At 38.8% G+C, this 26,283-nt stretch overlaps 2 protein-coding genes across 2 annotated transcripts in view; one reads left to right on the top strand and one right to left on the bottom strand.

Moving 5' to 3' along the window:
- Positions 1 to 7,958, top strand: part of FUCA2 (alpha-L-fucosidase 2) — a 13,972-nt gene extending 6,014 nt beyond the window's left edge. Inside the window, exons 3-7 of the mRNA XM_039706947.1 lie at positions 1,011 to 1,350; positions 1,969 to 2,179; positions 3,525 to 3,715; positions 4,904 to 5,012; positions 6,414 to 7,958. Of these exons, the coding sequence (XP_039562881.1) occupies positions 1,011 to 1,350; positions 1,969 to 2,179; positions 3,525 to 3,715; positions 4,904 to 5,012; positions 6,414 to 6,554 (992 nt within the window). The 3' untranslated portion in view covers positions 6,555 to 7,958. The remainder of the gene's footprint in view (positions 1 to 1,010; positions 1,351 to 1,968; positions 2,180 to 3,524; positions 3,716 to 4,903; positions 5,013 to 6,413) is intronic.
- Positions 7,699 to 26,283, bottom strand: part of PEX3 (peroxisomal biogenesis factor 3) — a 20,902-nt gene continuing 2,317 nt past the window's right edge. Inside the window, exons 2-12 of the mRNA XM_039706948.1 lie at positions 20,167 to 20,298; positions 18,767 to 18,848; positions 15,205 to 15,248; positions 13,989 to 14,113; positions 12,603 to 12,669; positions 12,451 to 12,505; positions 12,027 to 12,183; positions 11,070 to 11,140; positions 10,154 to 10,276; positions 8,873 to 8,969; positions 7,699 to 8,499 (exon numbers count right to left, since the gene is read on the bottom strand). Coding sequence (XP_039562882.1) covers positions 8,416 to 8,499; positions 8,873 to 8,969; positions 10,154 to 10,276; positions 11,070 to 11,140; positions 12,027 to 12,183; positions 12,451 to 12,505; positions 12,603 to 12,669; positions 13,989 to 14,113; positions 15,205 to 15,248; positions 18,767 to 18,848; positions 20,167 to 20,298 — 1,037 coding nt within the window. The 3' untranslated portion in view covers positions 7,699 to 8,415. The remainder of the gene's footprint in view (positions 8,500 to 8,872; positions 8,970 to 10,153; positions 10,277 to 11,069; positions 11,141 to 12,026; positions 12,184 to 12,450; positions 12,506 to 12,602; positions 12,670 to 13,988; positions 14,114 to 15,204; positions 15,249 to 18,766; positions 18,849 to 20,166; positions 20,299 to 26,283) is intronic.

The following is a 26,283-nucleotide window of genomic DNA, read 5'->3' as shown; positions in this document are numbered from 1 at the left end:
ATGAATTTTGTTGGTCCTTGTGAGATGTAGGTTTCAGGCTGGCAACTTGTGATGTGCCAATTTTAATCTCAGCTCTGACACACATAATTCTTGATCATGAATTTCACTTGGGGTGAAATTCCAAGTGGCTTCAAAAGAGCCAGGATTCATTTAGTCTGTCCAGTAGCCTTGTGCACGAATTTTTGGGTTGTTTAGTCAGTACAATTGCAAGTATCCAGTTCACAGAAATAGCACAAGATTGATTAGACAGTGAGTATAAAGGGGTTAGAAGGTGAGAGTGGAGCTCCTCTGGCAGTGGTCTAAATCTGGAGTGCAGTAGTATTTGTAAGTGGTTGTGCTGAACTGATGGATGTCTGAAAGGTCAAATCCCTTCTGATATTTAATCTTGATGTTTTAACAGCTGTTTGAGGAGTTTTTGCCTTCTCCTCATACATATAGAGAATAGTTTATTGAGCTGTTATAAATATCAAGCCAAACAAAAAGTGAACATTTGCATAAGATGGAAACAGAAAAGAGGAGAACAGTCTTTGAATGCAAATGATAGCTTGGGCTTTCTGCAGCTGAGAAACAATTCTATCTTTCACTTGCTGATTGTGTATTTACATTTCACATTTGATGTAGATGCCTCAAAAGCTGCTGTATTTTTGGTTAATTTCAGAGTTGTAGAGTTAGAGATTGCCATGTGTTGGAATGGGCCTTAAAAGTCATCTAGTTAATTTAATTGGCACATATGAATAGACTGAATAATTAAAGAGAAGGAATAATTCTTCTAAGCAGTACACAACTGGAAAATATAAATATATATGTATAAAAAATACATGGTGTTCTGATATTAAAACTACTACCATTGGGCATAAACAGGTTATAGACACACCTTATAACATGACAACAATATTATTACATATTTAATTTTTATTATTTTATTTTTTGCAACACTTCCAACCACTTTCCAGAAAGAACTGTAAAGTCCTCTCCTTTTCTTCCTTATGCTCTGATTTTTCTCTTTTTAGGCTTTACTTTGTGGGAGTCCAAATATTCTTGGAACTGGAATGCTGTTGATGTGGGACCAAAGAGAGATCTTGTTGCTGAACTAGCAACGTCTGTTAGAAACAGGACTGACTTGCATTTTGGGTTATACCATTCCCTGTTTGAATGGTTCAATCCTCTCTTCCTTGAGGATGCCACCAATGCCTTTAACACAAGCAAGTTTCCAACCAGCAAATCTTTACCAGAACTCTATGAAATTGTGACCAAGTACCAGCCAGAAATAATTTGGTCTGATGGGGATGGAAATGCTCCAGATACTTACTGGAACAGCACTGGTTTCTTGGCTTGGCTGTATAATGACAGGTACATAATAATGCTGGTTTAGCTCCTTACTTGAAATTTTGCTGTGTCTAGTTTGTTTCATTTTCTGTTTGTTTTTTGGAACCTGCTACTTCTGCTTAAGAAGACTTTACAAAATATTAATTCTCCTGAAACACAGAATCCAGATTTTTTCCTACAACTGTCAAAGCTGGTTTTAGAAAAAGACTGGTTTGTATTTTTTAAATACATTTGCAAATTAATAATTTAAGATGGTGTTGGCTATTCTGCTTAATCATAGTCTTCCCTAAGTATTTGCTGTTGCACAAAAACAAAGAATAGCAGGACAATTTGAGAATATGGATACATTGTTGTCATCACAGACTGAACATCTGGCAGTAGTTATGAAGTGCAGAGTGATTTCTGGCAGAACTCCTGTAAAAGTCTGGAGCTTATTTCGCTAAGAAATTCTGATTTGGACCTTTTTATTAGCAAAGCATTAGAATAGAATTCCTGACATTGCACTTAATCTTATTGTAATAAATTAATAGTACAGAAGTAATCCAAAATGTTAGTTCCTGGGAGGGATGTGTGTGGGAAGGGATTACGCTGGCTGTGACTGCGTTTCATAGAATCAGAATAATAAAACTCCTCTGTTCCCAGCCCGGTCCGGGACACGGTGGTGACCAATGACCGCTGGGGAGCTGGCACCATCTGCGCCCACGGCGGCTTCTACACGTGCAGCGACCGCTACAACCCCGGGCACCTGCTGCCCCACAAGTGGGAGAACTGCATGACCATGGACCGCAGCTCCTGGGGCTACCGCAGGGACGCGCGCCTCCGGGACTACCTCCCCATCGAGGACTTGGTGAAGGTACCGCGGGCCACGGCGGCTGCTGCCGCTCCACGCTCTCTCTCCTGGTTGTTGTATTGTGCTGTTTTACTGCTCCATTATGTGTCTATGTTTGTGAATAAGATGATTTTAATTCAATAGTGAATCTGTGAAATAATAAATAATTTTGTTAATTTCCAGCCTTAAGGCTGGGTGGATGGAAAATCCATGTAATTCTTTGTCTTTCTCTTAGTCATTTCTATAGAATGAATTTCTAGTAAAAATTCAGTCAGTTTCCCAGAAGCTGTTCTCCCTGTGAGTAACTGGCCAAGGACTGATCTGCACAGTCGCATCATTACCTTTTCGACTAAGTTTCTCTGGTAACTGCATATGCAAGCTGATGAGAAGCGAACCATTGCAGTTTCACAGCTTCTGTTTAGGAACTCCTGCTGGAAAGCTACATCGTTTCCCCTGTACAGCTAGAAACAGTTTATGACTCGGCAATAGTTTTTCTTTGTAGCAAGACACTTTCCTTACAGACATACAGATAAACACTACCAGAAGCAGACAACTGATATTGTTAGAACATTGATTCTCTTACTAGGCTGAGGTATTGAAAAAGATCTGAAGCTTGGGAGACTGGAATGAAAGGAAGACTGATCAGTCTTCCAGAATAATGCATTCAGTTGCAGAATTCAGCCAGTACGGGAAAGATGGTTAATGTTGCTGTTTCTAGTGCTGTTCTCAGAAAAGACAATTTGAAATTGAAGTAACCTCTTTTCAGAGGCAAAAGGTTTGAATTAATTCAGCAGGATGTCTGCAGCTGTCTATTTCTCAGACTTATGCATCTCAGTCTGATGGGAGGAGGAGGGCAGTGTGGATGTGAACACAAATTTTGTAGGCTTTGTAGGAGGCTTCCTTGTGTTTTACAGATGGTTCTATAAAATAGGAAAGGCATCAAACAGGAGGAAGGAGGAAGCTGCTTTTCTAAGATTCAATAAAGATGAAGTAGCAACTATTTGCCTTATTCTACTCTGGTGCAGAGAAGTCATCTGTCCTATTGGTAAAACCCTCAATACATTCTTGCAGAAGTTGAAATGATAAAGAGTAGCAGAATCTGATTCTAACGTGGATTCAGGCAGATACATTGGTGCAAGAAGATATTTGGGGCTGGTTTTGGCCTAAAAATTGACAGTAGAGCTTTGTTTTGTGGGAGCTCAAATTTCGTATTAACTTTTGGGATGAATCCCAAAGTCTCAGCATGCAGCAGTAGCATAACTCATATTGTTCATCATTCTGAAGCAGTACAGCAGGCCTCAGAAAGTACTTCAAGTATGTGATTTCAGTACTTATAACCATATGCTCTGTGTGTTTAAAAACACTTCAGCAACTTGCAGAAACAGTGTCCTGTGGAGGAAATCTCCTGATGAACATTGGGCCCACCCACGACGGCCGCATCGCTGTTGTGTTTGAGGAGCGCCTGAGGCAGGTGGGCTCCTGGCTGAAGGTCAATGGAGAGGCCATCTATGGAACGAAGCCATGGAGAGCACAGAACGACACTGTCACACCTGGAGTCTGGTAAGGCTCCTGAAAAAAAATGCAGGCTCTGGAAAGCAGCACTAATGTTATGTGAAGCTATGCAATCCCTAATGACTTGATGCTACAGAAATCACTGTCTTAGTTTGTATGTGGTGAAGGAATGAATGCTTTTGTTAGTGTAAGTAACTGCATCTAAAATGTGTATAAAGCTGTAGGTAGAGGCTAGTTTTGGGATGATGCTGAGGCTGAAAAGAAAGCTGTAAGCATTTCTTTGGCAGTCTTTTGCTTCTTGGTGTAGGCTAATTTGTTAGGTAATTCTGTTGGCTTCTAGCGGGCAACAGAAATGAAAAAAAATCTGGAAATACAAGATTGCTAAGAAGTGTTTATCTGAACAAAGGAATACTCAATGTCACTTGATGTTTAGATAGAAAGTGGGAAGATAACAGCAATTATTTGGTCACTAAATACAGTCAGTCTCTGGTCTTCCCTGTGCCCTTTTTACTTGTAGCTTCTCTTAACACCTTAATGATCCATCAGGGGTCTGGTCTTGGCCCTCTTGTCTCAGTGGGTGTTTGGCCATCTGGCTTTAGCCTGGAAATGCTGAACTGTTGACTGTTTAGTAAAATCCCTTTTAAGAGCAATAAAAAACTGTAACTAAATAGGAAGGAGGGAGGGATGTTTCAGAGGAATGCCACAAGATTTCCATTGGCATAGTGATGAAAATAGTATTTTTAAAAACTAGCTATGCAAAGTGGAAACTCTGTTGCTCATACTGTTATTAAATGCTTCTAGTCTGCATGTTAGTGTATAGATGGGCTGTTGCTCATACTGTTATTAAATGCTTCTAGTCTGCATGTTAGTGTATAGTTAACATAGTTACCATGTTTTTCTGAATGTAAGTTATCTGTTAACTATTCCCCATCCTGCAAGTATCTGCTTCCTACATGGCTGAGTTGATACAGTGTGCCAAAGTTACCACAGATGTTTACCTCTGAATTCAGTTCTTTAATAGTTTTCATTACCTCTAGTTTGTTGAAACAAATTGTCAAGGAACAGCACTTTATTAAAGGGCATAATTCATCTGACCAGGTGGTTATGTGTGTGAAAATGTAATTAATCCTGACTTTTCTAATCCATTTTTCCAATCTTGAAAGCACTCTTATATATCACTTCTAAAGATTTACAAGGAAAAGCTGACCTGCCTTTTTGGTCCCCATTTCTAACCAGGTACACTTTCACCCCTAAAGAAGAGAAAGTCAATGCTATCTTCCTTAACTGGCCAGTCTCTGGGATTCTGGAACTTGGTGAGCCACGGGCTAAGCTTGGAGAAACACAGGTAAAAAGTGCACACACCACCCCTCCCCTCCTTCTAGGATGTGTCATATTCCATCTTGTTTATTTAAGTTTCTGGCATCTTTGGGAATGCATAGCTCTTAGGACAGAGTACTTTGGAAGAGACCCAGCAAAATGTTTGTTTTCTTTCTGGGACCTCCTTGTCACAGTCCTCTCAGTGGGACATTTCTTATCCAACAAAGTCAGACTGAGATGTTGCTGGGATACATTTTATCTTGCAAAATAAGAATCACAAAGAGGCCAAGGAGCAGGGGAAAAACTGTGCCACCCCTCCTGTTTCCTGTGTAGACTCCTAACTCAGCATGACTTTTCTTTAGAAGTAGCTGTCCTCATGACTTTGGTGATACCGGAGTTGCTGTAGTGGTGCAGTTGTTTGTCAAAGCCTTGCAGGAAGGGAATGTACACAGAGGTTTTTGTTGCCCAGGGAGGCTGAAGAGCAATCAGTGTTACCCTAGATGTGCATCTTATACCAAATGGATGTCAGAAGATGAGGACAGTGATACCACACCTACACTGGCAAGTAGCAAGTAACCCAATGAAAGCAGAAGTTGGTATCAACTCTGTGCATTTAAGGACAGATTCACTTTGGCTTAACTCTGCTCTGGTCTCATGCACTGCATGTCCATTTGCTGCTGAAATGCATTAGGAGTGTTTCTCGGGCTGCCCCCTCTGGTCTGGTTCCATATGAAAGTAGTCTGACTGGTGCCAAGACAGCTCTGTCATAGGGGAGGAGGAGTCATTTCAGAAGTGATGGAGATGCTTCTGGAATTTTAGGGGGAAGGTACACTCTATGTGCACTAGTGCACTATTGTTCCTCAGCAGCAGAGACTGGTCTGCAGCTACTCCAGCAGGTCACCAGCTGGAGTAAGTGACAAGATCAACATATGTGGTTTTTAGTTCTTCAGATCAGCTTTCTCTGAGATACCCAGCTGCCTTCTGTAACAAAGTCATGCTCATTCAAGACAAGTTTCACCATGGGAAGCAGGCTGAATGGAAACAGGGGATGCAAAGCTCTGTACTGTGGCTGCTAGATCTCTGCTTAGACCTGATTTTCAATTAGACTTTCAATTAGACTGTTTTCAATTTATTTTTTAAAGCCACTGAAATGAAACAAATCCTACTCCAAATGCTTCCAGGAGGTGTTTGTTCACTTTCTATGGCCCTAAGTCCTTCTCAAGACCCAACATGAGTAGCTTTTTCACTTGCATGATTACTTGCATATGCTTTCCCATTATCTTTAATAATTATCACTCATTTGTTGATAAGTGGCATTTTTAGGATACTTGGTAAGGTAGCTACGGATCAATAATTATTTTGTCAATATTGCACTTATAGGTACTTTGAAAAGGCGCTGTTCTAACTACAGTGTGTGTTTCTATTTTAGGTGAAGCTGGCTGGATACAGGGAGCTGCTGAAATGGGTTGCCCTGGGAGAAAAGGGAATGGTTATTGCTCTACCTCAATTGACTCCTCAGCAAATGCCATGTCAGTGGGGCTGGACCTTACAACTGACTCATGTAGACTGAGCTATACACTGCTGGAGTCCTGGCTAGCAGGGATTGCTAATGCTTTGCGCTTTCCTATCACTGGTTTTAAACTTGTTTGACTGAGAAAGACCAATAAATTCACTTTTGCTATGAGAGGTGGGCTGTTACTAAAGGATGGAATGGAACAAACCTCACAAAGTCTAGCACTAGATAATTGATCCTCTGCACACAGTTTGTTTCTCTGGGCTTGTGTGAAACACTGAGCAGTTACCTTGACCTGGAAACTTGGTTTAGTCAGTTTCTGGCCAAGTTATGTGAAGAATGAGGTGGGGGGAAACGGGCATAGACTTTCAGAGACAAAAGAGACTAAAGCTCAAGCCGGTAATCAAATGCACATAAGTCAGTTGTACACCCTCTTTAATGCATGAAATTTACCTTCCACAAAACTGCACAGTAAAACCTGACAGTTTTAGAGAAAAGAATGTCCTTTTCCAGCTGTGTTTAGCTAGTGGTAGCTGGCAGTTTCAGCTGAATAGGGTAATGTCTGCAAGAAGAAGCCTGTAAGGGTTGGAATTCATCATAAATGCATACAGGCAATGCATATGTACATCATAATTTCTTATCATGGAAGTCATTAATTTTACATGTACCTATTCTTGAGTAACTCCATCCATCCATCCAGGTAAACTGGGAGAGGGTTGGGTTTTATATTTTGTATAATTTTACATGGCATAAAACCTGCCTTTTGTTTACAGCCTTTGTTTATACACAGTTACCAGGGTGCCTTCTGTGGACAAAACATATACTTCAGTGAGTAACTCTTGAAAAAGAGAAATAATCACGAGTTGCTAGGGATCTTCAACTTTGGCAAAGAGACAACATTTTAAGCAGAGAGTAGACTGCATCCAACTTGAAAAATTTCCAAACTCATCATGTGTCATGATTTGTAGGGCTAGACACACAAGGTGAAACTTGCAAAGAGGAGAAGAAAAAGGACAACAAAAAGCATGAATTATTTCTGTTTCAGTGTAAAGATTGAAGGTTGATTTTCCCTGAGTAATGTTTGTGAGTGCAACATTAGTACTGTATAAGTTAAATTTATTCTTTCAACTCTGTCAGGATTGTGAGTTGATTGGATAGGTCAGGTTATTCTCCTCCCCAGTAATGTTAATACAGACACAAATTATACATTAAAATATTTTATTACAATACAGACAATTGGGCTCAAAATTAATACAAATTAAGATAAAATATTTACAAGGTAATGTGTACAGTGTAGCTGTTTGAACAGCATAAACAAGAGTATGTCTAAAAAACCACATTCCTTTAGTATTAAGTAACAGAGAGAGCAGACCCCCAGCTTGTTCAAGGGGAACATGCATCCATTGGCAAAGGCTTTCTGAAGAATGAGAGACTTTGGAACAAGATTTGTAAAGTTAAGGGCAAAAATATTTACTTCATAGAAAGAAAAATCCGGGGGAAGAAGAAGAAAAAAGCATTACTTCATTTTGCTGCTCTGTGCTATTCTTAGATCACTATCATTAGTTCTTCCCCAAACTTACACAGCCCAGGCAAAAAAATGGCTTTTTTAGTAACTTGCTGTAATACTGCCACCAGATGCCTTTTAGATGCAATAAAAAATAATCCAAGGAATTACAGAAGAGTTTAACCACTTTTTAAATAGAAAAGTCTTCACTTATGATGTTTCTTTCAACAAGAATATTTTTAATGGGTGAAGTATAATTTGGTTAGAAGAAAATATAGGCTCACTCCCACTTTCCTCGGAGTGCTCTTTCTGCTGGTCTGCCACTCCTACACCATTATAAAATTAACCCAAGTCTCATCAGTAGTCACCAGGGATTTGTTATAAATACATCATCCATTTGTAAAAATGTGCAGGTCATTTCTCTAGTTGCTGAGGGGTACTAAAAGCTTCATAAACATTAGCAGCAAAGTCTTTCACTTGTTCCATCATCAACAGGTCCTGGAAGAAATGCATAAAATAAACTTCCTTAATCAAACACATTCCCCACTATTCTGCCTGTACTGCAGTACAGAATTCCTAAGAAAGGCACTCCCACAGGCACAGCTCAAACTTCTTGCTTTAGAAAGGTTTAGGAGCAGACCTGCAAGTAGAACCAAGGCCAAAAGTTTGTGCTTCTGCATGGTTCAGCAGAAGAAAGTTTTAGAAAAACTGTGTATTTTTGGAAGATATCAATTGACAAAAAGTTTGTTATGGCAACTGTTTTCAATTTATTTTTTTAAAGCCACTGAAATGAAACAAATTATTAAAAAGAAATTTACAACATTAATTTCATGATTTTACTTGGGATACTGTAAATAAGGCAGATTCTTACCTGAACAAAGTGACTGGGTGTTTCACTGCATACTGAATGGATCTGTCCATTTATTATTGGAATTATCTTGGCTAAAGGAAGACTGACACTGGAAAGACTAGGAAAGAACAAAAAATACTGACCTGCACAGACACAGATGAAGCCACTAAACTGTGATTACAGAATTCTAAGTAATTACCACTTAAAAATAAGAAGTGAAAGACTGCAAATTAAATGTATGGATGAAGGGTTTTTTCTCCATATCAAGGTTTTCCTTTAATATACAGCAGTACTAATTCAATTCCAGTCCATGTTCCTATTGCAGTTTCACACTTGCTTCTCATGCAAGAGTATTATGGTTTAGTCAGAGTCATTGCATGTGTATGTAAGTAGACAGGTCATAGAAGTGCCTGTCTACAATTTCATACTATTTCAAACTCAACTAGACTTAGGCAGAGAGCCAAACTACAGACTTTGGGGTAATATAATCAATTATTTTAAGTGATGTAAATAGTATGTATTTAAATTAAAACATAACTCTCTGAAAGCCAAGTTACTACAATAAACATACATAAACCCAGTTATCATTCCAGGTTTTAATTTTAATATTTGAGAAAGATTATTTCAAGGATTTGAACTCAGCTTTTGGATTTGTAATGCTCTCACCACACTGCTTAAAACACAAGTTAACCTCAGATTAAAAGCTATATTTAAACATTCTTCTAGGAGGATGTACAAAATCCTACATGTTACTGCATTTTATCTGCATGCCAGGGAAACCTGAAGCTCCATGGCAGCTCTGGCTCCCTGTCACTGGAGGATCAGGAAAATGCCCACCCCCCTTCCCTGAGAGCCACAGGAACTGATGGAGGCTGGGGTGCTTGGAGCTCATGGGCTGCAGGGGAGGGAGGGCTCTCCTTCTCACAGCCTCACTGGGCACATCTGTCAGGAGTCACCACCAGAAGGTGAATCCTCCCCGGGCCAAAAGGCAGCCTGCCTGTACTGTGCTCAGGCAAGAAGTGGGTACAGGTCATCTGATCTCTACTTCTAGGAATGCAAGTAAAGGTGGGAAAGAACATCACCTAATTTGAGTGATTTCATGGGTGGGAGGAAACATGAATCCTCCCAGCCGCCTACTTGGCCACAGTGAGGAGAACCCAGTGATCCTTAAAGAGTAAGAAGCAGAACAATATTTCCAGCACAAGAACTCCAAGAAGGCAGGAAAATCAAGAGCCTTTTTGGAATTCACTACAAACCCAAAGCATTACTGACATAAGAACCACAACAAATGAAAACATTTACCTATTTACAGAGCTGTTTTGAGAAAGGTCCTTTTCAGTAGGTCTAAAAAATTCTGCCATGTTGTCCAGCAGTCGACTGAATCCTCTATTTAAACATGTGCTCAAAACTGTACTGAAGTCTGGACTGAAAAGAAAGAATAATAGAAAAAAAAAAGGTTTTATTCTTGGGTTTCGTTTTTTTCCAACTAAAAAGCCCTGCAAGTGTTCAGTGCTACAGGTGTGCCTCCCCGCATGGGTAATGTGTGAGCCAGACAAATGCCACTAGCATTGCCACCTCATGAAACACCAACTCCCTCAAGAACCTGAACTCTATCCTAAGGTTACTAAAACTCAGATAAACCTGAAACATTCCTCACTTCTATTTCTTACTAAGTAATAACACAGAAGAGACTTAACCTTGAAGTGCCTCACATCCCCAGCAGCTAAACTGTAAGAATAGTTTGACATTTGTCTCAATTTCCTCATATTCTATGTTTATTATAGGAGCCTCACTTTTACCAGCATTCTGGTACAACCACATTCAAAACCATGCATTAAAAATAAATTCCAATAAGCCAAAACTGGTGTTCACTTTATCAAAGCAAGCAAATCCAATAAAATTACTTTCAATTTACCCTGCTTTAGCAGAAGAGAAGTACTCCTCTGTTCCTACATTACTACAGAGTGGGTAAGGAAGAGATAATAGGTCTGATTGCCAAGGACATCCTGGGTATCTCATTAAGGCAGCATTATTTATTTAAAACTTTCAGAGCTCACAAGTTTTGAAAATCCCAGCCTACAACTGATAAATAGAAAAATTTAGTGCAGAATAGTCACGTTTCTCAAATGAAAAGTTGTCAGCTTTCTGTATGGAAGTAATTGTCTTACATAAACAATAGAGGAGGAGTTTAATGTGAATACAGCATATTTCTCTATACCTTTCTAGCATATCTCTAGTTTCATTCAGTAATTTAATTGTAGCAATGTCTCTTTCTGTGAGTCCACAGGCCTGGAAAAACCAAAGACAGATACTATTAGCAAGTGCCATCAGCAACCATAAGAGCAGAAATAAGAAAGTAGAGTATCACGGAATTAAGTCAAGATAAAAGTACAAGTCAAATATAAAAGAAAATATTGTTGTAAATCAGATTCTTTACAATTTGTGTTTTAAATGGTCACTGTAGGATTTTTAACTAAAAACAATACTAGCTGGAAATACCAGATTGTTTGAGGAAGTAATTTTTCCAATTCTGACCTTCAGTACTGAAATCATCCCAGGGTATCAGATAAAGTTAAAGCAATAAGTGCATGTAGCCACATGCTGAGGCCCAGGTTTCCTCATTACACCAGTGTAACACCAAGTGAAGAATGAGTTTTCTCCAGCCCATGGTGTAGATGGAGACAAACACCTTCACAAAATTCAAGAAATTAATGTTGCAACTGAGATTAGATACACTTTTCTCTTGAGTCCAGTTCATTTTTCAGCCCAAAGGACTCCAGCACAGCATTCTCTTGTGCACCAGCCGAGATGCTCCAACACTCCATGAATATTGCTGGTACACAAGTGTGGATGACACAATTTATCTTAGGGCCGAGTTAAGCTGTGCTGTGTCACAGCTTCTTTCACAGGCTAAAGGCAGTAACTGGGCTGCATTTCTGAGCACAAAGCTGACATTCTGAGGGTGACACTTGTTTTCTATCAAATCTGAAGAAAATACAACTGTGTCTAGATGAAAGAGATAAGGCCATTTGATTTATGACGGAAGAGGCTTTGCCATTTATTGAAGACACAGATGCCATGGTATACTGGACGACTGTTATGCACCCTTCCTTCTCCAAAAAAATTCCAAAAGAAAAGCAGAATGAAAAAAGATGAAAAGAATTGAGTCAAGTACCTGGCTGGCCAAAGGGTTTTCTTCATCTGGCATCAGATAATGACATAAGGGAGAATAAGATGCAATCTGATCCGAATCTTTATGTTCCACTACTTCCCTGATATCTTTAAGTTTCTGTTCCAGTTCCAGAAGAGACAGGGTCTGCTTAAGGGAAATACTGGAAAGGAAAAAGATCACGGTTTTGATTGCAAAATGAGTAATGCTGCTTTCTCTTTCTACCAATAACATGTTTACAAGTAACAAAATTCCAGTCAGCTACATGGGTTTGCACTGGCAGACACAGCCTGCTATAATAAAAGCATTGTTTTGAAAAAGTCAATATGCCTGCTTTTGTTTCCCCCTAATTCTTATAAAACTCTTTATTTTGGGAACAGTCATCACAATATAACTTAAGAGCTAACCACAGAGAAATACAGGCTCTTACCTTCCAAAAACTTTATGCACAGCTTGTTTAACAATCGTTATTAACTCAGTCAGTCCTAAAAGGAAGAAAGTAAAAATTATTCCAATGATTTGCTCAAGTCCCAAAAAAAGCAGAATTTTGTAAGTGTAGTTAGCTCTTAATAACCACCATACCATCTCCTAAAAGGTGCTGAATGCTTGATAAATATTGCTGCTGGACTTCAGGGGGTGCTAGTGGTGTCTGTGGGGGGGAAAAAACCAACAGTTCTGTAACATGTCAACAGTAGAGAACAATGCAAAAACAATTTCAAAAATAATTTCCTTAATCTTTGTAATACTCTTCAGTAAACAGATTGCCCCACTCTCTTCAACTTTGTACTGACTCTTCCTGCCCATCAACCCCTGTATGTGTCATAAGTCTTCTGGCATTCTTTTCTTCAGACCTATACAGATTTATCTTCCATCTTCAGTGGCACAGAAAAATCTTTCACTTTTCATTCACCTAAAGGAAACTCTCTTAAAAACCTGCATTGCAGGTGAAGCTAGACTCTCCACCACCTCAGAAATTAAATCTAGTGGAGTAAGTTATTTATGCTGAAATCTATTAAAAGTTTATCTGACAGAAAAGAAGCTTTCAGAAACCAAGACAGGATTCCAGTTAGTCCCAATGTATGCCTCAGAGTTAGCTCTGTCTACTCACTTCTTTATGAGAAACTAACAGAGGAAACATTTCTAGTTCAAACTCATTCTGCCCTTCTAAAACAGCTTTTTCAGGTTTTACAAAATCAGGCACTACCTCAGTCAACTCTGGCCTTCCTATTGAAAGCTCTTCTCCATCCTGCATTGACATGCTGTTCCTTGACTCTCAGCAGGAGCTATCACAGGGGGGCAGATGAGAACTAATCAGCTTGCATCCATTATTTTTAGATGAGCCATTCAGCAACTTGCAGGTCCCACTCTCTACAACGGGTGTTTGCTTACTGTGGGAGTGATCTGTTTTTACTGAGTAGTGATACACTATATCAACAAAAACAGCTCTTCTACCTTGCTTGACCCCAACAACAGACATTTAGGTAGATGATCTTTTGGAGTGAACAGTCAAAATTTCAAATACAATATTTTTTGTCTTCAATCCTAGAAAAAGTTCAGTGGAGAAATTAATGTATGTACTAGGAAGACCTAATATTATATATACCTTTGCTTACACATCTTGAATCATTCATATGGTATTACCACTTCACAAAAAAATCAAAGCAAAGAAATAATTTCATGTTGGTGTTTAGACAGAAAGCAGCCTTCTTTAGGCAAGACAAATGCAGACAAAAGGCATTCTCCAATATTGCTGGTATTCAGGTAAGCAACAGTATCACCACATCATCCAAATTTAGATGCTATTAAAGGACATCAATATATCGCACTGCCAGTAATGCTCCCATGTATCCCACTCTTCCTTGGTTTCATTCCAATAGTCCTAAGCTACGCCCTTCTCATCTCACCAAACAATCCTTTCCCTTGCAAGGAAGTGCAAGTCCTGCCTCTGAAGCAAAGCAAGACACTTACCGTGCCGTTCTTGCCGAGCGCGGCGTTATCCAGGTAGATGTACCCGCCGATGATGTTCAGCTGCACGCGCAAGAGAACCACCAGCATGCAGGTGCTGTACACAGCCACTATGCTGCGTGTGAAACCTTGGGAAGACACAACACAGGCACTGCCAAGTCTGGGAAACAGGGGTGAGTCAAGGGGGAAAAGTGCTCTCCAAGGGACAGAAGGGCTGATTACTTTTAAAGATGCAGTCACATTTCTCTCACTTGTCATAACATGTTTTCACAACACATACCCAAGATGGTCATGAGTCTAACGTGCTGGATCTACATCTAAGTGTCCCATTTAGAGTCCTATATTAATATCACTTTACACATGACACAAGTTACTTTTGAGAAAACAAAAATCAAGCTGTTCCAGAAGGAAAATGTTTAGTGTCAAATCATCTTTCTTCATTAGTCCAGGAAATACTCAGTCTATATATTAGCCCTCATCATGCAATTCAGACACAACTGCAGCGTGTCAAAAGAGTTACCTAAGACAGAAGCAGCTAAGATCTAAAGAAGGAAAATGAAAATGATCATCAGCTACCAGCCAGTAGGTAATGAGGGTGTATAGTAGAAGCATCATTAAAAGATACAGAATGGAAGAAAGCAGTCAGATCAAAAGTAGTTTCTGTAAAGGCGTTATGAAAAGGAGAAAAAACCAAAAGGAAGCAAAGCAGAATTTCACTACATAATTATCTGAGTTTATTTTTTTCTTCCCTTCCCCTGCTTCCATCAGCCAATAAATAAGATGATCCAAAGGCTTCATGTCCACTGCTACAGTGGTTCTCTCCAACAGGCTCAAAAAGAGGGAACTGCTGGATATGTAAAGGCTGACCTACATTTCTGATTGCATTTCTACTACATTCACCATACAATTTTCGAACTATCTTCATTTTATTGCAATGACACAGGAAGGACTCACAAAGTTTTATTGAGTAGAGTAGCAGGAAGGCCAATAGAATTCTTCATCTTGGTCTCTGAGCTTCTAACTCTCCATGGGGCTAAAAAAAATTCCTTCATGAAAAGCCTTTGAGGGTGTAGGGACAGGGAGGGGGTTTGCCATGTGTGTTACACTATCTTCATATCTACTGAAACAACCCAGTGTAAAGTTTGTTTTAAGTGGTGTGAAAGACATTATAAATCTACACTAAATTACTATCCAGATGTAATCTTTCATTTCCACTTACTTATTATCTTTAAATCCTCCCAGATTTCTAATTTGTTTGCTGGCCTGTGGGAAAAATAAATGGAAATATTAAGAATTGCATTTTACTTGGAAATTAACAAGTATGTTAAATGACACAGTAGTGCTCTAAGGCAAACTTATTTAGCTACCATGATTACTCAAATCATACCCAGGTCTATATCTCATTCAAGAAAGCAGTATATAAACAACACACTATAAAGGCATAGAAAAGATATTCAAACATTAATTTATAAATGTAGCATTTAGTGATGCATGCAGTCAGAAAAAACCACTGATGGTACAAAGTGCTCTTTTCTGGGGCCTTGACTCTCTATATTTAATGTTGACTCATTCAGCAGAACTTTCTGGTTGTAATAAATGCAGGATCAGAATTTCATTGTCCTACTTTCTTGTAAGATTTACCATTGCTTGGTGTGTTTGAAGTTCATATTTGATCATCAAAACCAAAGAGATCACAACCATCCATGGCAAAGAAGTCTTGCACCATCCACACCAATACATGTTGATTTTTTTTCTTTTGTTGAGGCGTGTTCACTTTTTGACCTGACCAGTTCCTAGAAATTTATATTCTGCAGTCAACAAAGCAAGACTGTAGATTGCACAGATACACCTGAACTGCCTGAAGTACACTGCATATTTATAACTACTATTCTGGAATAAGAGCAAGCCAACCATCCAAAATTTTCACCAGCCATTATCATCTGTTCAGCACTGTCAGTAAAGAATCGCTATTGTATGTCTATTGTGGAAGATAGATATTGTAAAAGTCACTTAGGGAAACATTTGGTAATTTCTTAGGATCAGAATCAACACTTAAATATTTAGAACCAAGAGTTCAGATTAACCAATACTTTATGGTAACCCAGTTTATTTAAAAAAACCACCCAAACCCCAGCACTTCTCACCAGAAATAATTTCTCTTTACAGGCACAACATTTGTGCTTTGGCATTAGTTTGAACACGCAATCACTTACATAAATGAAATTTTTTATGTTCACCACTATCAAATAATGGAAATAAACTGATACAGTAAACTATTAAGTCTACAACTCTAAAATCTAAAGAGACAGATTAAATAAACAGTAGCTGAAAGAGATACATAGATCCATGGCAAATATAACCAACTCACATACTTTTTGCAAGCTACTCTATACAAGTTCTTAAAGCTTTGCTAAAACAAAACAAAGGAAGGACTTTGTAAAAAAAATACTGTAATATTTCTATATATAAAAAATATAATAGGACTTAAAGCAACTTATCAGGGCTAAGTTCTTCATGCAGAATGAAGAGCTGTAGAGAAGCCAATATATCATCAGCCAACTACACTTGCATGTACTACGTCAAAACATTTTCTAGAGCTCATGCTTACAGCGTAAAGGAGCAGCCAGATAACAGTTAAAGTCTGCAAGTATTAAGCCTAACAGTGGAAATTCATTTCTCATCTCCTGCAATTCATCTCCTGCAATTTACTAAGACTCAGCTGCTATTCAAAACTCAACTTTTACTTCATAATTATTTATTTGGAAGGCCATTCTTGCTATGGAAGCAAAGGGCAATGCAAACAGAAACCAGAGGTGTGGAGTAAAGCTAAGTGCTGAAGAGGTTGGAGATGTGCAACATCTGCAAGGCTGCAGAAGGAGGGACTTCACCTTTTCCAATCACTGGGCTTTAAAAAGAGGAGGACAGATCAAGCAAGAACATCTGTGGTCTTGGCTGCTGCTCCCTCTTAAAAAATTTCTCTGAAGGTCTGAAGACTTCAGCCACTTTATACTCCCAGTGTACAACTGGCCACCTCAAATTTAAGGAAGTGAGTGGATTTTTAGTTAAAGGAGATTACCTAAGGCATAATATGATGTGTAACATATGATAACATAGATCCATAACATGTCATGTTAAGCCACGACACAGATTATGTGAGAAAACTAATACATTTTCAGGGACATGAAAGGAAGGTAAATCTCCACATCTGCTCTTTTGTATAGTCAACAACAGCATTCAAGGGTCTGGAGCTGTTTGCTTGATCTTCTCAAATGGAAGTGGAAAGCAAAGAAATCTATACCTCCGTGCACAGCAGAGCTTCTTCAAAGAATCACTTCAAAGTGGAGCGAGCTTTGATGGCTGATTCCATTAGCTGTGCCTTCACAACTTGCCCTTCCCTACATTTCACTTCAAAACTTTCAAGCATCCAGTTAAAACTTCCTCAGTGTTAATAAAATAAGAAGTATTAAGACACAAATTCCACTCTAAATGGCTATCCATGCTTACAGGATGTTGCATGTAGCAAGCATTAAAAATTTTTTTGTTTTCATAAGTGCATACCAATAACAACAAAAAAGCCTATCTCAATTTTCAGTAGGATTGTTGGAACTCAGAGGTGCATCAATGTACCCCTACACTGTTTCAATTGGTCAGACAATTTAGAGACAGCAGGTGTATCTTGATAAAAGAATGCTTGCTAAGAGAACAAACTAAGGTATTATTTGTCTTCACCATTGAACAAAGGATTACAAACTTTTCAGACTATTTGCTGCACAGTTCAGATGACATATCTGGTGATCTACAATTTTTCATTGAACAAGACTGCTATTATGATAAATACATTTATGTATCATAATAAAATCAACTTTTCCCAATTTCTTGTTGTTCAGGGTAAATAATATTCAATAACAGTTGCAAATACCCAAAGTCTATTATAAAAACATCATTCAGGCTGCAATTCCCCCTTTAAATTAGGCTGCCCTGCTGTGGAAGTTTTTGGACTGAAAAAAGCAGTGACTGAATAGGTAACCTATTAAATGCTGGACAGCTGAAGTTATAGCTGTATAAATAAACTAGCTGGAGGTAAACTAGAAAGACAGTCTAGAGTGACTCAGAAATCCGGTGGTTAATTGCCTACATAACACTTTTACTCTGTGCCATATACCAACCAATTTAGGTTTAAGATATTCTATTATGCACTTTATGTATTTAAAAACAGGCTATTTGTCCCTGCAGTTGTAAGGAATTCCAAGGTGTTTTCTGACAGGGAAGCATTTCTGTTAATGTATGACATTTCCCTATTTGTTCAATGTCAAAAATAAAATTTAAAAAATTACTTCTCATCACTTAGATGCACTTGTAATCTCATCTTGGATACTTTCTACTATTACTCATGTCTGAACTTGGTAAGATTACATAAACATTTTTATAAACACAGCATCAACAACTCAGTCATACTCAGTCATAATACTCTTCTCTATTTAAGAGAGAACTAGATCCTCCAAGTACTTTTATCTATCCATCTTATAACCATTTCAACAAAAAACATGGCTCTCATTGCAGCACCTGAATGGAAATATTATTTCCTGTAATTTTTGGAAAATGCCATACCTATCAAAATACATGTAACATGACAAAATATTTACATAGTGATTTCAAAATACCTTAAGACTAATGATTCAATGGGAGACTAAACCAAAATTCTGCATACTCCCTACCTTATATAATTTGAAGGAAACTGTCATCAAAACAAGTGGAGTTCAACACATTTAAGACAGTCTTACCTATTTTTAAGAAGAGATGTGAGACTCTCAGAGTTTAACTGATGCATTAAGGCATCCCTCAGTGTTGGAAGCATTGACAGTACTGTTATTAAAAGGAAAAAACCAAACAACAAAACCTGTTAACATCAACTAAAAAAACATAAACCCATCCTCAGCTCACCCTCAATAGCTGCTATAGGATGTACATCCCACTGCTCAACAGGCAAAGCTGGGAGGACAAGCAAAATAGGAAACCCAGGGAGGACTCAGAAGGGCAATAACCTGTGTGCCTCTCAGGAGCTGGGGCACAATGCTGCCCTTACATGACCATGTGCTTTTACTGTCTCCAGCTGCAGATGAGTCTTTACATCCTGCATATACATGCCTCCAACTCCCCAGAAGAAAATCTGGCAAAAAACTGCTGCATTTCTCCCAGTGAGAAGAAAAAGATCTGATGATTGTTTTTTCTAACAAGAGAACCTGAGAAAGGTATGTTATAAATGACAGAAAGCTAGTGGGAAAAAATCCTTTACTTTCAGAACAATGTCTGATCTGCTGTTACTTCACAGGAACAGGAAATGGAAAACATGACAAATACTAAGGACAAAGTATGAAAAATCTTGTCAGGAATGCATGCTGCCAAACATAAGATACTTTGTACAAAGAAGGGCAAAGAAAAACCTAATCCTTGCAGTAAGATCACTCCCAGCAGTACAAAATGGAAAAGATTAAAATAAAATACCAACTGGTCAGGTTAAACAGGTTAGACTTACAGCCACACAGGAAGCCATTACAATTTTCAATAGAAAAATAAAATATTGCCTGATTTGTTTAATAAAAATAATTTTGAATGTCCTGTATTTACTACGACAAAGAATTTGTTAAAATTCTTCTCTGTCACCACCTTTGCAAAAATCCTAAGGCTTGTGCAGTAAGAAGAAGTACTTTTGCTTTTTGCTCTCCAGCTAGTCAGGTACCTTCCAACTGTGTAGGAAACTGATGGGCTGATATACTTCTTATTAAAAATTGCCCACCATGTTCTCCACACAGCTTACTAACAATGTGATATAATTAATAAAATAATCCCGCTGTAAATTCAGTATTGTTTGAATCTAAATGCTGTTTCACACCTCAATACCACATGCAGTTTAAGGCAAAAGGGTCCTGGAGTGACAAAAAATTGTAACCTGCATGTATACTTGTGGATTTATTGATGGTAAGGGTTCAGATGCCCCCTAAAATCCCTTTAGTCCTCTACTCTTCAGACTTTCTTTATTTGTGAAGCAACTCTATGCACTATTATTTAATTAAGATTTTGAATTTACCTACATTTCTTATTCCTCTTCCATCCTGACAATATGTAGCATAAATCCCCAAATACCTCCCTCTTATCTAAACCAGTAGCTATTTCCTTATCTTACCTGTCATATTGCACGTCCTCTGATTACTCTCAAAATGGTACTGCCTTCGTGCTTGGGCAATGTACTCAGCTGCCTCTCGTTCCTGGATTTCTCTGATTTTCTTCTGCCCATATTTTCCCAGTAAATAGACTCCTAGAGAGAAATATCCATATTAGAAGATGCTTTTAAAAAGTGAGAAAGGTCCTTTAACCCCTTTATTTGATTTTAAAGCATAAGGGCGCATAGTGGGGTTTTTCTGGATATAGGGTCTTGAATATTTTAATAAATATTGGCAAAGCAATACTCAGAAAGAATGTTTTCAAAATTAATTAAAATGTCAAGGATTATGACTTGAATCGGGAGAAGAAACTTTCCTGAGAAGAGGTATCTTGCCATTCATGGTACTACTGCAATGTGAACAATTTGTACTGAAAAGACTGAAACAAAGAGAAGCAATGTAGGGTAAGAAAAGAAAAGAAGAGAGAAAACCAGAAATGCATAGGTCTAGAGATAGATGAAAATTTAAATTTTTAAAAGCTATAGTTCTAAAATTAGGAGAAGTAAGAAATAAAATTCAAGTACTAAAGATCACATATGAGAAAAATGTTACAGATCAACACTTCCTTCATTTGGTCCTGAAACTTCTGTAGGAAGAACCTTAGTTTCAATGGGTCTTGACTGTGCCTGTTCTATTTTTACCACACCTGGTTCCTACTTTCCAGCCACACTCTTCTCTTGAGGGTCTGACCATCTCTCATCACTCTCACTATGAATCTTCATTTCCATGAAGACACACCAAAAATCTTTGTTTGCATTTTCACCTCTTCCAACATCCATGCTGAACTGCTTGTCCCACACCACCAGGGTTCAGCTATCTATCCAGGCTGCCCACAGCCCTCTTCCTATCTTTCCTCATCTCTGCCCCCTTTCCTAAGCCTATTCCTCAAGATGCTGCTACACCTTGTAGGCTTATCCTCAGCACCTTTGCCCACTGTAAGCTGCTTTCCGTGCATTCCTCCCCCTCCACCCAGGGCTTCTTACAGCACCTACCACGTGTCAGGCTCATCTGCTGCCTCCTGCATGCACTGGCAGCAGCAGTTTCCTACTTAGGTGTGTACCCAGCACTTCCTGTGTTCTCTCATGAAAGATTTGGAAGCAGCACAGAGATAAGGGAGAAACAAACCCATGCGAAAAAAGACTATTGCACAAGTTAATCATCTGCTGTCTGTGTGGACTAATACTTTAATTACTGAAGTTCCTCTTCAGAGAGCCAGCTCCAAATCTGTCAGGTCAATAACAGCACACAGAAGAAATGCAAGTAACAAATCAAGTATTTTTAATTTTTTTTCCTCAAAGTACTTCCTAAAGTTGTAAACACAAAGTTTTCTTCAAAGTCCAATTTTCACATTTAGAAGCCAATATTGGAACAAATGAGGCATTTAACAGTTGCTGAAAGCTGAAAGTTTCAAAACTAATTTCATAAACCAAATCTACAAAAACTAAAACATAAATCAAAAAACAAAAAACCCCAACTGAAAACGAACACACAAACCCCATAAACAAACCCAAATTTCCCAATATTTTGAATTCAGCTACATTTTTTAGGTTATTAAAACCTTCCAAAATATTCCCCAAAACTATAATCAGTGTTTTAGAGCCTTGTCAACTTTGTGCTCCGATGTCCATAGCTGTAAAAAAATCCAGCTATTTATACTGGCATTATGTTTGCTCACAGGCAATTACAAGCCAGACCAGTCTGGAACAACCACAGTCACTTCTATTTCCCAAAAGCCTCATAAAATAGAAATGGGTAAGTCTCTCCCTCACTTCAGCCTTTAGGCAGACTGTCCATTTGCTATATGAAATATTCACTTCATTAGATGTAAACTTAAATATTATGGGTCCATATACAAAAAATGCAAATTCACCAATTAATTCTTAATCAAAAACTTTACAATCAAGATTATTTTCACCTAAAATGTTACCAATTCCTGCTGACGATATCTATTTAGAATACAACTGTCAGGTTACTGGTTTCTTTTTCTGCTAACACACTGAAATAGAAACAATTTTTTCAACATTAGTGATCAATTCTTGAACAGAAGATTTTCCCAACCATTTTACCCCGCTCTATTTTTCACATTACATTGACATATAGTGATTTGTCCAAATTACTACTTTTGTTAACTTTCCCTGCACCCCAAAATAAATCCTTTTAACTCCAGGTTTTGTAGAAGAAAAGTCATAATTTTAAAAAACACCCTCCCTGGCTGTCAGGTTACTGGTTTCTTTTTCTGCTAACACACTGAAATAGAAACAATTTTTTCAACATTAGTGATCAATTCTTGATTTTCCCAACCATTTTACCCCACTCTATTTTTCACATTACATTAACATAATCATTTGTCCAAATTTACTACTTTTGTTTACTTTCCCTGCACCCCAAAATAAACCCTTTTAACTCCAGGTTTTGTAGCAGAAAAGTCATAAGTACAAAAAAGACCCTGCCTGAATGTAGAAAGACATGAGTGTCACAGCAGACAAGCAAGCAGTTCAAGAAGGATCATGTGTGTGCCCTGGAGGGATGTACAGGAGCAGCAGCTCTGAGACTGAGACAGCTGATTGCTCAACACCTGCTTGTCAGGGCTGTGTGCCTGCTCTGCACTAGGAGCTGCTGGGGCCTGGGAGGGTACAAACCTGCAGTAGCTGTCATCCAGGTTTAACAAGGAGTCTCCAGATAAAAACACTTGTCCAAAACAATGCAACACATCCTTCACACAATACAACACAACAATGCAATGCAACATCGTTTCTCCCTTCCCTGAATTAAGTATAACTTTGACCCACTGTCAACAGATGTTGCTTGATCCAGGATTATCCTCTTCTCTGGAATGTGATGCACTAACCAAAGGAAAAGCTGCTGGGCACCACCCACCCGCCCACCTTAAGCAAAGCCAGCACACAGCAGTAAGCTCGAGGTCTGGTTGCCAGCAGCAAACTCTCTCTTACCAGCTGCAGGGCTTGTGAGCACCTCCAAGTCGCCCGGAGGACACAGCAAGTCACTTGTGAAACTCAAGTCTGAGCTGTGACAATGAACTTCTGCCCACTGCACTCATTCCTGACAACAGTGGAGCCTCTGCAAGTCTCTGGCTTAGGAGGCATTTCAAGGAGCTGCCAGCCAGGGGGTTGGCTTGCAGGGGTATTTGCATTTTTCTTCAGGACAACCATGTGTATCTATATTAATATGTTGCATTAATTCAGAGGACTTGACAATAATACAGACTATAATTCCAGACCAATTTCTGGACTTCTGTCCAGAATGAATAATTCACACAAAATCATAACGTGGAGTTGGAAGCAGGACCAGAGAAAGTCACATCCAAAAACTGCCATGATGTCAAGACAGCTAACAAACCTGTAAAAAACTAAGCTGACATTTTGAAAGTCTTTTGTTATAAATATGCAAAGCCAAGATAAGCTTTTTATAATAACTAATATAACTTAGTTTTACTGCTCAGTATAGGAGAGGAGGTCTGCAAAAAGTTGCAGCAGCAAGATTTATTCATGTCTAATGAGCTAAACTGTTGCATAGATGGAACTTCATGCTGAATCTTCCCATATGTTTCACATAAAACCAGAAATTAAGAAAATTCAGAAACAGTGAGGCTGTGCAGGAGATAATTCCTATGGAAACTTTTAGCTCTCTTCATCAAAATATGAACAATAGAAAATAATATAGTCCCAACACATCTGATTTGGAGGGTTCAGAAACAGATGAGTGATAAAAAAACCCCATCACTTGATGTCAGATCCTTCAAGAACATGAACTTCAGTAAGGATCTCAAACCACAACTGATGTTTTACAACTGATCTAGAAAGTGAAATGTATTTACATATGCACTGGCTGTCTGTGCTGCATTTGGCTGGGATGGAGTTAATTTTCTTTGCAGTAGCTGGGAACAGTGTTGGTAGTAGAGAGCTGTTTTTGTAGTTGCAGAACAGGGCTCACACAAAGCCAAGGCCTTTTCTGCCTCTCACACCACCCCACCAGCAAGGAGCCTGGGGGTCAGGAGTTGGGAGCAGACACAGCCAGGACAGCTGATCCCAGAAGGTCAAAGGGACACGCCACATCACAGGATGTCATCTGAGCAGTAAAATTAGGGGGGAATACAAGGGGAGGGGGCTGCTGAGCAGTGGTCGGCTGAGCAGTGGTCAGGCCTGATTCTCTCCCTCATCCCACCGGAGAAGGGGAGAGAAGGGGGGTGTGTGTGTGTATGTGTGAGAGTGGCTCTCTGGTGCTGCACCCTGGGGTCTACAGCACCTATATCCTGTGGAAGCAACACTCTGATTTGAGATAAATATACTCTGATTTGTCTCCATATCCCTCTTTGGCTGTAGCACTGTAGAGTCTCTTCCCACCTAAATGTAAGTAATGCAATAAGTTTTATGAAATCTGCAGGCTCTTACATGTTCACTCTAGTGGCCTCCAAGAGGCAGGGTATTTCTCACATCACATAAGTTATGGCTGCCCTCTCCATCAGCCCTTGCCTTTCTTCACAGGTGGTATGGAGGGCTGAGCAGAAAAATGGGATAAGTAATTAGGAGGCATCAAGTTTTCAGGAAGTCTTTTTTACAACCCTAAGTAACCTTTGACCTCACTGCCATACTTACCTCAGGAAAAAAAAAGGGAAAATTTCAGTTTTAAGAATTGTATTATACAGAAATTGTGCTGACACACAGTAGTCTGCATCATTCCAGGACACAAACAGCTCTGTAAGTTGTAGTTTGTCCTTGTGTTCAAGCAAGCCATGCATCAAGGGACATACAAGTGTCCTGTGGTGATTGAAAACCATCTTTAAAACATGCAGGCACTAAAACCTTATTCTCTTGGTAACACTGAGTATCACCAGAACACATTTAATGCCCCTGTGCTTACTCACAAACCAATCCAACTTTCTCTGCTACACAGAGATTTCTGAACTGAAATGCTTTTTCTGCAAGCCAAAGGTTGCAACAGATTAAATTCAGCAATAATTAATGCACCACTGAAACCAGAACCATACATTCCAGACACACCCTGAGCTTGTTCTTCCACTGCAGCAACAGAATTTCAATGGTGAATCATTTTGTAATATCTACTGAAATCTACCTTGAATTCTGAGCACTGAGATAAAAACTACTTTAACCAAACTATCCAATAAACATGTGAACCTAATGTCCTTGCAGCTCCTTCATGTTCTCTCGCTTTCTACTTTCCATATTTCTAGTGGGTTTGATCCCAGACCACTAGATTTTGCTTACTAGAAGAGACTTAAGTCTTTTTAGCATGCACAGTATTTTATATTGTTAAAGAAAGAACTCCTAAAGAAAGGGTTTGTACAGGGTCTTTGCTAAGGTGAGGCCTTCTCAACCCAGCTCTGTGGTTAAGGGACAGTTACACATATTTTTCAGTTGCTTTTTCCCTCAATTTGAGCTCTTATTTAATGAGATTTGTATCTCCATAAGCAGTAAAATCTGTTGTAGTGTTGGGATTGAGAGAAATTGCACGAAGAATGACAGCCACTGATAACACACATCGAATCCACTTCATAAAGAGAGGAAAAGTTATCAACCAACTCTGATTTTGGTGCAGTAATTCAGTAACACAACACTGATACAATACTGTATCAGTAACAATGCAAAAACTCTTCTGTACTGTCTAATGAATCATTACATATTCACTTTAATCTCTGACCATGTGCCAGTTAAGGCCTTAAAATCACTAAAATTTGAGATGTCCCATTTTCCTTGTTATACCCTCCTTCCTGGAATATGCACCTGCAGCTCTTAAAAAAAAAAACACCACAGAAATGTAGATTCCAGGCTCTGCTATTAAATCAGCAGATTTGGCTGCTTTCCTTAAATCATTCAGCCACTTCCAAATATTCTGTCTTCATTTAAAAGCAGTGTGTAAAGTTGCATTCCATCTTTCGAGATTCTGCAGTATTTTTTGCAGAGTCTATCATGGATGTCAGAGTTCTGATTCACTGGTGGTGGCATTATTGTAGCTCGTAGGGTTTTTTAAGAACTAATCCATACCTATAAAGATGACCAAAGCACTCAAGATTCAGCTGCTGAACAGTTATAAAGCAGCACTCT

The sequence above is a fragment of the Passer montanus genome, unplaced genomic scaffold (assembly GCF_014805655.1).
Source record: "Passer montanus isolate IOZ18808 unplaced genomic scaffold, ASM1480565v1 scaffold2, whole genome shotgun sequence".
In the NCBI taxonomy this organism is placed as follows: Eukaryota; Metazoa; Chordata; class Aves; order Passeriformes; family Passeridae; genus Passer; species Passer montanus.
Note: the sequence above shows the minus strand (reverse complement) of the source record. Positions and strands in the feature narration are given on the sequence as shown.